This window comes from Petaurus breviceps, unplaced genomic scaffold, assembly GCF_028583685.1.
Source record: "Petaurus breviceps papuanus isolate PSGF00001 unplaced genomic scaffold, PetGlider_PUasm1.0 129, whole genome shotgun sequence".
Classification (NCBI taxonomy): Eukaryota; Metazoa; Chordata; class Mammalia; order Diprotodontia; family Petauridae; genus Petaurus; species Petaurus breviceps.
This window is the reverse complement of record NW_027185665.1, coordinates 10,540,538-10,554,072: the sequence shown is the minus strand read 5'-3', so window position 1 is coordinate 10,554,072 and position 13,535 is coordinate 10,540,538. Positions and strand designations below refer to the sequence as shown.

The following is a 13,535-nucleotide window of genomic DNA, read 5'->3' as shown; positions in this document are numbered from 1 at the left end:
CTCAAGGTGACACGGCCAGTTATTTCTGGGTGTGGTGCTGAGTATCTCAGCCTGGATTTGATCCAGGTCATCCCAACACTGGAGCCAGTGCTCTTACTTGCTGAGCCACCTGGCCGCCCCTATAGTTCTTTTTCGGGATGTGTATGGTAACGACATGATTTCTGAAGCCTTTTTCAGCTCTTAATTTTTAGGATGGTAGTTCTGAATATAGAAATCTTCTCTTCTTCACCCCTCCCCCATTTTTTTGTTTTTATGCTATATTTCTCCCTGCCCCCCCCCCCCCCCCAAATAAATTCCTTGGAGGCAGGGCCTGTTTCATTTTGTCTGTGTCCTCAGCACCAAACACTGTGTATCTTATAGAGAAAGTGCTTTAAAAATGTTTGTTGAAATGAATGGAACTGAACTGAGCCAACCCCTCTCCTCCCCTCTTCTCCCATCCTATTTTGGGCCATTCTTGGCCCTCACTCTCCCTTTCTGTCTTCTTGGTTCTCTAAACTGGTTCTTCCAGGGACCTACTGTCCTCAGTCAATCCATGCTGTAAGATTAATGAATATCAATGGTTTGAGAGCTTTTTCTTCCCCACCCTACTCCCATAACTGTTTATTTATGTGTCTCAGTTTCAGTAAGTGATACTTACATAGTTTGAAAATTTATGAAGGCTTTACGTAGATGTTCTCCTTTATGCCTCTCAAAAACCTCATAAGAAGAAATTATGCTAAATTTTACTAAAGAAATTATTATCCCCATTTCATTGATGAGTAAACTGAGTCTAAAGGCAATTAAATGACTCAGGAAGGGTAATAAAATCTAGTAAATGTCAGAAGTGAGCTTTGATCAGGAATTTTCTTGGAACAGACAATATTTTAAGGCAGTGAAAGAGATACATGTCCATAGTCTGACCTTTGGCATCCTACAAAGAATGCCACACAGGCATCTGCTTAGTCCATCTATGGATGGACTACCTATCTCTACCCTATTTTTCTAGTCGGCATTGAAAACAGGTGTATTAGAAGGAACAATTTTTTTGGAAGAAATAATAGTTTCTGGGTGGAAGGAAGGGAGTCATAGTGGTAATATTATTTGAAATAAAAAAAAATGACTGTGAATAGATTATGTGTAAATCTACATAACTGACTTTTTATACACCTAAAAGTAAATTAGCTTAGTTATAACTGAGACCAATTAGATTTGATTATATTAACATAAATTATAATAATGTCTAAAATATGTTAGAGTGGCACTTGGGAAAATGGGAAAGAACATTGGATTAGGAATCCAAAGACCTGGCTGTTCCATTAACTGGCTGTGTGACCCCGGGCAAGTCATTTATGTCTCTCCCCCTGAGTTTCCTCATCAGCAGAATTAGGGATTTTGATCTTTAAGGTCTTTTCCATCTCTGACAATTAATATGTAGGATAATAGTGTAACAAGTTAAAACATATTGCCTTTAAAGTCTTAATTTAGAATATACCCTTTTCTAGAAAACATTCTCTAATGCAATAATCATGTTTTCTGGAGTCAGTTTTAATTGAAGTTGATTAATATATTGATGAGGGACGGAATCCCAATAGGTTCAGCAGGAATTCTGATCTTATCTAAGACCAGAAAACCTGCAATATAGTCTGGAAAGAATTCAAGGTCTCAGGCTTAATTGGAGTGAGAGTTGTAGAAGTTTATTGTTACGCTTCTATGAGAAGTCCCCCCCTTTAGGGGACCTGTGAGTGAGAGGGGTACAGGCTTTTACTTTTGAAGGCTAGGGCTGCCATTGTCAGGGCTGACCAGAGGGGAGGGGCCTCAGTGCATAGACAAAGGTCAGAGCTGACCAAGAGGAGCAGGTGAATAGAGAGTTTAGATCAGATTTGGGCCAGGTCGAAGGAGACAAAAGGCAAGAACAAAGGAGGGTGTGGGCCAGGCCAGAGGAGAAATTTAAGTAAGAACAAAGGAGTCCCAAGGTGTTGCCTAGGCCTGGTGAGCATAGGGGGAAGGGGCAGAGCCCAAGGTTGGGAAAGGAATTTTACAGATAACAATTTTACAATACAAAGTGCAGTTACAACTGCACAGACTGGTTTTACAAGTTGGTTTCACAAATTGACCTAGACCCCAGGTACCCCAACAATATTACTGAGCAAGAAAAAATAAAAACACCCTAGAATCTTAACATTGACAGAGCCTAGAATGTTTCCAGATCCACCCTTAAGTAAGTGATTGATCATATTATCCAGTCTAGCATACTGAGCACATATTATATGAGGTGTATACAAAATGACATAGAAGCACCAGTCACATGGCTTTAGGAATATGGAGTTAGGAAGCTATAGGTTCAAATCACACTCCTTACACATATTAACTGTTAATGAATTTCATTCTTCTTGAATGAAAAGAATTCCATTACATAGATGTTATTTAAGACACATATGCACAAATGCATTAAAGGGTCATGGGGTTGGGGAGATACTCAGGAAGGAACCCAAGGTTCATCCTTCTGCTTTCAGGAAAAATTGCATCTCAAGTAGTCCAGTCAGATAATTTCCTTCTCTATTTTCAAAAATGTTAAGTCATTTTCACTCTTGTTTATGCTAAATGGACAGTTGAGTAAAGTGGATGAAGTCACACTACTTTGTTTTCTTTTATGATTGTCCAGTTTCCTTTCTGGGCAAGTCCTTAAAATGATCTCTCCGAATTTTGGTTCTTACCCTGGGGGTAAACTAGTAAACAAGGCATTTCTAGGGGACCAGCCCTTGGCAAAATTGTGAAGTCAATGGCTTCTTTTCAGTGCCCCAAGCTTGGAAATACCCCTCCCACATATCTTTTAAGCACTCAGAGTTAAGCAATTGATTTTCTTTCCTCTTCCTAAGTGAAAAAAAAAATAGTCCATTTTTTTTAAAAAAGCTAATATGATTAATTTACTTCATATTCTAACTATAGGACAACAGTGCTGTTGAGTCATTTCAGTTCTGTCCAGGTCTCCTTGACCCCATTTAGGGTTTTCTTGGCGAAGATACCAGAGTGGTTTGCCATTTCCTTTTATAACTCATTTTACAGGTGAGGAAACTGAGGCAAACATAGCTTTCGAGTGTTGGAGATAAAATTTGAACTCAGGACCTTCTAGCTCCCGGGTTGGCAAGCTATCCACTGCACTACCTAGCTGGCCAAGGTAATGTAGAGTTGATAAAGTTAGGAAGATGGTTCAAACACTGCTTCTGACACTAATTCTGTGACCATGAGCATATCAACCTCTATGAAGCTCAGTTAGGGATAATGATATCAAGTTAAGTCAACAAGCATTTTTAAGCTTCTACTCAGTGCTAGCTGTGAAGCATCTAAGTGGCCTAATGATAGAGGAATGAGCCTGGAGTCAGGAAGATGTGAGATGAAATTTGTTCTTAGACATTTACTAGTGTAGTGACCCTGGGCAAAGAATTTAAGTTCTTTTTGCCTAAGTTTCCTCAACTGTTAAATGAACATAATAATAGAACCTCCTTTCCAGAGTTGTGCACTTAATAAGTCCTTCCTTCCTTCCTTCCTTCCTTCCTTCCTTCCTTCCTTCCTTCCTTCCTTCCTTCCTTCCTTCCTTCCTTCATGCATGCACCACGCAAAATACTAGAGAATATAAAGGAAAAAATTGTTCCTTCCTTCCTGGAACTGATATATACTTCCTTTTTCCCTTCATGTATACACACACATACTTACATATAGGCATACATATAATTTTAGAGTTGGAAGGGTGTTTAGCTATCATTTAATCTAACACCTGCATTTCACAGCTATGGGAACTGAGATAAAATGAGATTAAAGGACAGTCATTCATTGGGTTAATGGACCATTAAAATTTCTCAGTAGTTCCAGAGGATGCAAATAGTTGTTTTTTTTATTTCCCAATTATTTACTTATTAATTAATTAATCTATCTAGTTATCTATTTGTCTATCTAGTTATTCATTTCTTTACCCATTTATTCATCTATTAATTTATTCATCTATCCATGTATCTATCTGTTGGGAAGAGTGTTTATTCAATAGAAATAAGAAACTTCTGAGTAAAGGACAAGAGAAAGCTTCATTTAGAAAGAAGAGGGATTTTTCAGATTCCTTACAAGTAAAAAAATAATGGTTTCATAATTCCTTGTAGGAAAAGAAAAACCCGTGGTCTTTAATGAGAATCTTCCTGATTTGTCTCCTGGCCTGTGTTATCACCACATTGATAAGTGTACTGATACTCTCCTTGGTTTATGTTTCCACCTTCCGGTCATATGCAGATATTTACTTCAGGCCGGAAGCCAACCTTCCAAAAGCACCAGAGTCTCCCACTGACCCAAAGCAGGAAAATCCTGTTGACTTAAAATTCCACTTTCTTAATCGTTTGCATAAATCCAAGGTAAGCAACACTTTCTATAAAATAAACAGACAGTCAAACTGATGGGGTACCTGGGGTCTAGGTCAAACCAGCTTGTAAAATCAGTCTGTGAAGTTGTAACTGCAATTTGCCCTTTCCCACCCTTGAGCTCTGCCCCTTCTCCCTATCCCACACTCCACCTAGGCAACACCCTGTGACCCCTTTGTTCTTACTTAATCTCTTCATTTCTTCTGGGCCTGGCCCACACCCTCCTTTGTCCTTGACTTTTGTCTCCTTCGACCTGGCCCAAATCTTATCTAAACTCTCTATTCACATGCTGCTCCTCTTGGTCAGCTCTTTCCTTTGTCTATGCACTGAGGCCCCTCCCATCTGGTCAGCCCTGACAATGGCAGCCCTAGCCTTTAAAGGTAAAAGCCTGTATCCCTCTCAGTCACAGGTCCCCTAAAGGGGGGGACTTCTCATAGAAGCGTAACAATAAACTTCTACAACTCTCACTCCAATTAAGCCTGAGACCTTGAATTCTTTCTAGACGATATTGCAGGTTTTCTGGTCTTGGATAAGATCAGAATTCCTGCTGAACCTATTGGGATCCCGTCCCCCATCAGTTTGAAGGCAGATCAAAACTGAATCCCAAAAAGAAAACCTGAAACAAAAAAACAAAAAAACCCCAAGACCCCAACCAAGCCTCATCCCCTTAGCAATCAGCACAGGCAGCTAAATCTAGAGGATGAATCAAATGGTCAGGCTGGCTTCTAGGTATGCCAGGGAAAGCTAGCCAAGGTAAGAAGCACAGGCATGAGCCTGCGTAATAGAGGGGCACCTGAGGAGGCTAGGCTTCCTTTCTGGGGTTTGATAAGAGCATTTGTGCTGGAAAAGGTGCCTACAGCAGAACCATAGTTCAGCAAGACCTGCTAAGCCTCAGTCTCCCTCTTGCTGAGAACACAGCTGAGTTTGAGAAACACTGGCTCTGTCCCTGGCTATTCCCTGCCTCAAATTTTCTCCTTTGAAGTTAAGTCTTTCCACTGCCAGCTCTCACATCTGCTCTCTTCAATCACAGAGCCATTACCCTAGTTCAGTCCTTGATACCTCTATCCTGGGCTACCGAAATTATTGTACAATCTTTTCACTGGTTTCCCCGCCTTCAGGCTCTCCCTTCTCCAATCCACCCTTCCCTTAGCTGTCAAGATAAGCTTCAAATACTCAGGTCTGAGCCTTGGTTAAAAACTTTGAATTGTTTCCTATTGCCTACAGGATAAAGCTGGCTGCAGCCTGCCTTTGCCTGCCTTGTTATAACTCTCACGACTCTTACTCAGCTCCTAGATGTTGTTTATTCCCAGCCTGCCCCTCCAAGTCCCGTCTTCTATCCAACCTTGCTTGTCCTTCTCTGTATTTAAGGTCAGGGCCAGGGACTGCCTGTTCTATGAACCATAGCTGATCCACATTTTGGGCTCTCTCTGCTGCTCTCATTATATTCTTTGTTAGCCCGTTCTTTTTTTTTTTTCTTGGTACATGAGGGTGTAAAAGCTGGTTTGAAGTTTAACATCAAAAGATTTAAGATCTTGGCAAGCGGCCCTATCACTTCTGGCAAACAGAGAGAGAAGAAATTGGAGCAGTGTTAGATTTAATATTTTTGGGCTCAAAGATCACTATGAAAGACTCAGAGGGAAAGCTGCAGCCAATCTGGATAGTGCACTTAGAAGCAGAGATATCATCTTGCCAGCAAAGGTTTATATAGTCAAAGCTATGGGTTTGGTTTTTTTGTTTGTTTTGTTTTTTCTGAGGCAGCTAGGTGGCTCAGTAGATATAGCACTGGCCTTAGAGTCAGGAAGACCTGAGTTCAAATTTAGCCTCAGATTCTATCTATATGACCCTGGACAAATCACTTAACCTCTGCTTGCCTTAATCCACTGGAGATGGAAATGGCAAATCACTCCAGTATCTTTCCTAAGAAAATCCCATATGGAGATATGACTCAATAACATATATAGGTTCTCCAGTAGCAGTGTATGACTGTGAGAGTTGGATTGTAAGGAAAGCTGAGCACCACTTTCAAATTGTGGTGCTGCAGAAGACTTTTGAGAGTCCCTTGGACAGCAAACAGATCAAATCCGTCAATACTTAACTCAGACTGTTCAGTGGAAGGTTAACTACTGAGGCTGTAGCTTAAATGCTCCGGCCACATAATGAGAAGACAGGAGCCATTGGAAAAGACCCTGATGTTGGGGAAGATTGAAGGTAAAAGGAGAAGCGGATGTTAGAGGATGAAATGGATAGAATGTGTCATGGAAATAACAAACATGAGCTTGCACAGACTTTAGCAGAGCGTGGAGGAGAGAAGGGCCTGGTGTGCTATGGTCCGTGAGTCAGACATGACTGAACAACTTATCCTTGAATTACATGATAAGTTTCTCGAGGACAAAAGCTGTGTTGTTTTTTTCTGCTAGTATCTTTGCAATGTCAGAAGAACTGAGGGAAAGTCCTGGGGACATTGGGTGGCTCTCCTGTGGTGAATTTATGGTTGGACATGGAGGAGAATTGCATAAGATTGGCAGTAAGCTTCATCACAGGAAAGAATCCTCTTATCAGGGAGCTCATAGACCCATTAGAGTGTCAGACTATCCTTAGTGCCTAGCACAGTGCCTTGAACAGAGTAAACATTTAGGAATTTAAAAAAAAAATGACCTGATCTCTCATCTTTCACTCCCCCTTCCAAAGAAACAGGTCCACAGTGGCTCTAGACCTCAAACATGATATTCTCCCTACTGACAGTTCCTTTTTCCCATGGTTTTCTAGGTATTCGATTTCCCAGGTGGTGCTATCCAATGGGCACGATACCGGAATAATCTCAAGGACTACTTCAGTGTTGAAGAAGAAGCCTTCGGAACCAGCCTGAACAAGCAGCAGTCGCACATGACTTTTGGAACCTTGAGAATAAAAAGTAAAGGCCTCCGTGCCCCACACTGGCACTTCAATGCCAATGAGCATGGCTACCTTGCACAGGTAAGTCTGGGTTGCTCTCCTTCTGAAGGCAAGCATTTATATTGTGTATGTGTATTGTTTTCATTGTGGAGAAGCCTGTAGTCTGAGGAAGCAGGGCGGTCCTCTGATTTGGCTCATATATTTTAAGAGCTTTAACATCAGCCCTCGGATTCAATTATTTCTGGCATCAATTGAAACTTTTGTCCAAAGTGTTAAATCATTTATCACATATTATTCTTCATAAGAACGATTCATAAATTAAAGGAGATTAAATGAGATAATACCTGTAAAAAGCTTAGCACAGTGCCCAACACATAGTAGGCTCTGTATCAATGCTTATTCCCTTCCCTTCCCTTCCTCTCTTTAATAGACCCCATTTGGTAGGTAGTGCAAGTAATTTTATCTCCATTTAAAAGATGAAGATGTTAAGGATCTTAGAAGCTAATTGATTTGGCCAGAGTATCTAAGGCATAAAGTCAAACCCAAACTATCACAAAGTCAAACACTTTATCTAAGGGACATAGTTGATAGAGTGCTGCAAACAGAAGGATCTGAGTTCAAATATAACTTCAGACACTTAACCTCTGTTTCCTCATCTACAAAATGGGGCTACCAATAGACCCCCTCTCTCATAGTTGTTTGGAGGATAAAACAAGATAATATATGCAAAGAATTTTGAAAGCCTTAAAGTACTATATAAGTCCCATCGTTCTTCCCTATTCCATACTATGTCTTTCTAGGACATAGGAAAGGGTTATATGGAGCTCCACACTGCTAACAACGAAAGCCCATTCCGGTGCACAGCCAAAGAAATTGGCATTTCTCTCTAGGAAAAGCAGTAACTGAAAGAATTGGTTTTCCAAGGTGAAACTCAGAGCCCCTGGGATCAAGGCTCTGGGATTACAAATTGATGATGTTTTGTGAGTCAGGCCCTGAGAATTTTCTTCTAATTCAGATGGAACATAATTCAGATGGGGGGACTTATAGAAGAGAACAGACTTACTTGACTAGGTCTGGACGGTTTGGTTATGGGATATGCAGCCAACCTCTATGTGATGTGAAACAATGATTATAACCGTGTTTAGTGTTACTTTCTAATTATTTACCTTAAATAAGAATCTTAAGACTGGAAGATGCTTTAGAGAGCTTCTACTCTAACTACTTCATTCTACAGACAAGGAAACGGAGACACAAAAAGGAAATTCAGAGAATCATAGGTTCAGCGATAAAGTGACTTCTGAGACCATCTAGTCAACTCTTTCATATGATGATAATGATGATGCAGCTGAGACCCAGGAAGGTTAAACGACTTTTGGAAAGTTCAAGGTCACATAATCATTAAGTGGCAGAGAAAGGATTTGAACCTAGGTCCTGGCTCCAGAGCCAAGGCTTTATCCAAACTCTTGGAAGAGCTGGGAACCAGAACCTGAATCCAGGTTCAATGATTTTTACAATAATTTTGTTGTTGTTTAGTGTGTCAGCAAGCACCCCAAGCGTCCTCAGGGTTTGCTGCCAACACATATTCTTGGATCTGCTTTGTTAAAGGAAAGCAACTCAAAATGGGTTAACAAGCTTACTTTAATCAGTCAGATATGTATCGTTCACCTAGTTCAGGGGAAAAAGGTCAGCACCCCGAACTTCAGAATACACAGACAGAATTACAAGACAAAAACAGATCAAGTAGACAGTTTCCAAACTGTCCAACCATTACATCCATATTAAACAACATCTGGGTTTCAAAGCCAGGGGGCTCTGAACAACGGCTTTCCAGAGTTTCATCTGATCAAATCACAGAACACTTCTCAAAGTGAGCCCCCAAACAAAGCTACACATCAGGGCTTATATAGCCTTCTCCTGGCTCAGAGAATGTAACAACCTTATTGACTCACTGGCCAATCAAGAAGTATCTACTGAAAAACAAGCCTCCCACCCCAGGCTCCAGGTGCACTTTAGCCTAGGGGCAGGGAAGATCTTTAAAATTTACATTCCCATTACATTTAGTTATTTTCATTCATGTCTGACTCTTCATGACCCCATTTGGGTTTTTCTTGGCAAACATACTGGAGTGGTTTGCCATTTCATCCTACAACTCACTTTACAGATGAGGAAACTGAGGCAAGCAGGGTTAAGTGACTTGCCCAGGGTCACACAGCTAGTAAGCGTCTGAGGTTAGATTTGAGCTCAGGAAGAGGAGTCTTCCTGACTCCAGGCCCATCATTCTATCTAATGTGCTGCCTAGTTGTCCCTTTTATAATAATAGGTGCCATATAAATATATGTAATTTTAAAGCTTACAAAATGATTTTTATAAGAACTTTGTGAAGTAGGTCAAGTATATCATTATTTTCATTTTATAAATGAGGAAACTGAGTCTTAAATGATTTCCATAGTGTCACCTAGTTAATAAGTTTCAAAGCCAGGATTTGACCTTGGACCAGTCCTCCTTACATTACATCAGTCTGCCTTTTCTGCTACAATACACATAATTTTTTTTTTAATTCAAAAGCTTGTAAAGCCTTCATAGCCTGGCCCCATCCTAACTTGCCAGCCTTGTTACACATTACTACTTTGCGTGCATGTTGTGGCCTAGTAAACTGCTTTGCTTGCTGTTCCTCGGAAACACGACTTAAGTGACTATTTCTGTGCCTTTTGTGTATGTACATGCACACTGACATATCTACACATACATGTGTAGCTATAAAATACATATGGACACACACGCATGTATGTATCCAGTAAAACTTGTGAAGCCCCAGGTAAGAAGACTGATAACACAGAGCAAAGCAATGAAACCTCCGGATCCTGCTCCAGTGGGGATGAAAACTAATCACGGGATAATTAAAGGAAAAGTTTCAGCAAATGTTTGAACAAGATCTGACAGGGATCTCTGACAGAGTCTTGGTAGTTCTGGGGTTGCCTCCCCACTAGGGGATGTGTGTCAATGCTTGTGTTTCCTTGGCCACCAAAGTGGGGCACACCTTGTCTGACTGGGGCAAGCAATGCAGAGACCCAGGGGAGTTAACCAGTGATGAGATGAGTGACCAGTCGGAACTCTATTCAATTCACCAAACATTTATTAGGTACAAGGCCGCTGGAAAACACTAAATGGTCAGGGCACTTTAGAGTTTACAAAGCACTTCATTATAGGTCAGTCTTGTCCGATTCCTCATGACCCTGAGGACCATATCATGGTTTCTTGGGTCTGGGATTCTTGGATCTGCTTTGTTAAAGGAAAGCAACTCAAAATGGGTTAACAAGCTTACTTTAATCAGTAAAACCCCATGGGGTTTTCTTGGCAAAGTTACTAGAGCAGTTTGCCTTTAAGTAGATAAAGGCAAAAAGGGGTTAAGTAACTTGCCCAGGTGAACATAACTAGTGATTGTCTGAGGTCGGATTTGAGCTCAAGTCTACTTAACTTCAGGCCCAGTGCTCTATTTGCTAAGCTACCTAGCTGCCTCCCAGAGCTAGCACTTTGTACACACACACACACACACACACACACACACACTCACACTAAACATATAAAACATACATATAAGTATATATAGGTATATGTGTATATATATGTATGTGAATGTGTATATGTGCATATGTATTTATCTCCTAGGTGTCTGAGACCCTTTTCATGTCTCACTTGAACCTTTGCTGAAACCTGCCTTTAATTATACTGTGGTTGAGTTTCACCCTCATTAGAACAGGATCTATTGAAAATTTCATTGTCTTCCCTCTGCATTATCAGGCTCCTTTTTGTCTGGAGCTTCATGGGTTTTATTAAATATAAGAGAGCAAACATAAATTCCTTCCTGGTAAGCTTTTTAGCTGGTAATGGAATTTCATCTTTCAGTGAATTTAGTACTGTGATCTTAGACTTCTCTGTGTTTTGATTCCTCATTTATAAAATGGTACTATTACAGCTATTACTACTAATATTATAACAACTGCTACTATTTACTCTGTCCATCATTGAGGTGTTGTGAGCACCAAATGAAAGAACAGCAAGATGTACAAATATAGTTCAAAAATAGCACCATGTGAGCCTAAGGTATTATTATCATACATAGCATCCAGACATTTTACCATTTAGAAAAGATAACTATCAACCTGTGCACACAGACATGGTGTTGTCCCCTTTGTGCTCTAGGGGACTGCCTGGATCGGTGTAGTTGATGACGGAGGCAGTGTGGTCACCACATATAATGTTACTGCTGGTCAGGTGATCTTCTTTCCTAAAAATATCCTGCACTGGATAAAGAATGTGGGGACTGAGGACTGCCTTTTCTTGCTCTTCTTCACCACTCACGATGAGCTTCAGACCCTGGATGTTGATGATGTGTTTTTCTCTACACCAGAGGACATTGCATCTAGGTCCCTCAAGGTTTGTACCATGTCTTGAAGTGTATGCCAGCATGAAGCTTTGGGTTAACTTAGATGGACCATGAAAGCCAGCTCAGGGTATTCAGGGTGGGGTTAGAAGAAACTTGACCCCGAATGAGTCTAAAGACATCTAATTCAATGAACATTTCTCAAGTTCACTGTACTACTCATCCACCTAGAACTGTAGGATCTCAGAGTAGAAGGGACCTTGAAGGATTTCCAGCACAACTCCTACCTGAAAAGACATGCTTCTTACCACCTCCCTCCCAAGTGATCCTCCACTTAGAAATGTCGGTGGTAGGAACCCACTTCCTCACAAGGCAGGCCATTCCACTTTGGGATAGTATTCCTCGAGCCCCTACAGTATATCTTGCCTGATGCTAGAAATAGAATTGCTTTTGTTCCCTTTCTTGGGGATTTCCATGGAATATTGTCTGTGTTGGGAAGAAATGTGAAATTTACTTAAATTAAACATTTATTGAGCCTTTACTGCGTGCAATGACACAGTGTATTTGATGCAAATGTTTGTATGCTCTTAGTCTCTTAGTTTGATACAAGGATCCCTACTCTTTTCCTGGTGAGTAGTAACTTTTAACATCCCCAAAGTCTTAAGCTCACCTGTGGCAAACTACTGAGAGAACAGATACTGTTTCAGGGAAGAGGGCTTTGAGCAGTGGTAGCCAGAGGGGAGACCAATGGGGCCAGGTGTCAAGGTTGACACTTCCGAGTACCAGTGACCTGATGGAATGAGGGAGTCGGACTAATGGAGACGTGGGCAAGAGAAGGACCCCGTACAGTTGGTACTCCCCGTATGGCATAAAGTTAAGAAAGGTCTATTAATGCTTGTGAGACACTCCCCAAACTTTTAATTGTATTTTGACTTTAGATGGGGCTGTTTGTGTCTTGGATGTCTTAAAGAGGTACAATAAAAAATTAATGGGGCTGCTGTTTGTACATTTTAGCCTCCAGGTGGAGTTAATTTCATTAGAGCATTCCAGAAACAAGAAGAGGATCAGGCTGTCAATCTCCCTCCCAATTTGGCTGAACTGGTTATGAATGCCAGCTACATACAGTCTCCAGACAGCCTGGTGTGGCGCTACTTTTATGATCTTAAAGGTATAGGATGAACCAATATGATATTTTTCTTGAGACTCAAAACCAATTAATCTAGGATGTAGTAATATAGTTAATATATTCAATAAACATGGAACCAAATGAGGATTTTGAAATTTTGAGGATTATCAAACTCATATCATTGAAGAGATTCATAATGAAGATCTGGTAGGATTTTCTCTTTGTACTTAGAAAGATATGAAATAACCTCATATCTTTTTTTTTTCTGTAAGCAAAATGGGATGTCAGTGACACAGCTGTATACAATTGTAATTTTAGCTTTATGGCTTCCTATTTTCCGAGTAAAGCATGTTGGTTCAGGGGGCTAGTAGAATCTCCTGACCATCCTCAAATCATTCCCTCCAGTGGTCATCTGAGCTGCCTAAAGCAAAGCTGACATCTTATTGTGTCTTGTGGTTGCTCCCATTTTTTTATATGTCTGGCTGGAAGTCTTTTGGTTTATCTTGTGATTTTCAAACTTCTTCTTATTCAGGTTCAAAAGAATTTCGATTTCCAGGAGGAATAATTCAATGGGCTCGATATCGAAAAAATGGAAATGGACTAAGTGACAATGAGAAAATTTTTAGTGAATCCTTGAATCAGGTAATTTGGGGAATATTATGGTATACCGTGTTTCCCCGATAATAAGACACTGTCTTATTAATTTTTTTGGACAGAAAAACACCAGAGGGCTTATTTTCAGGGGAGGGCTTATTTT

The 13,535-nt window shown here is 40.5% G+C and overlaps 1 protein-coding gene across 1 annotated transcript in view; it reads left to right on the top strand.

Moving 5' to 3' along the window:
• LOC138173825 (oxalate decarboxylase OxdD-like) overlaps positions 1 to 13,535 on the top strand; it is a 22,037-nt gene that overhangs the window by 1,852 nt on the left and 6,650 nt on the right. Inside the window, exons 2-6 of the mRNA XM_069103921.1 lie at positions 4,128 to 4,373; positions 7,146 to 7,352; positions 11,472 to 11,705; positions 12,667 to 12,820; positions 13,311 to 13,420. Of these exons, the coding sequence (XP_068960022.1) occupies positions 4,128 to 4,373; positions 7,146 to 7,352; positions 11,472 to 11,705; positions 12,667 to 12,820; positions 13,311 to 13,420 (951 nt within the window). The remainder of the gene's footprint in view (positions 1 to 4,127; positions 4,374 to 7,145; positions 7,353 to 11,471; positions 11,706 to 12,666; positions 12,821 to 13,310; positions 13,421 to 13,535) is intronic.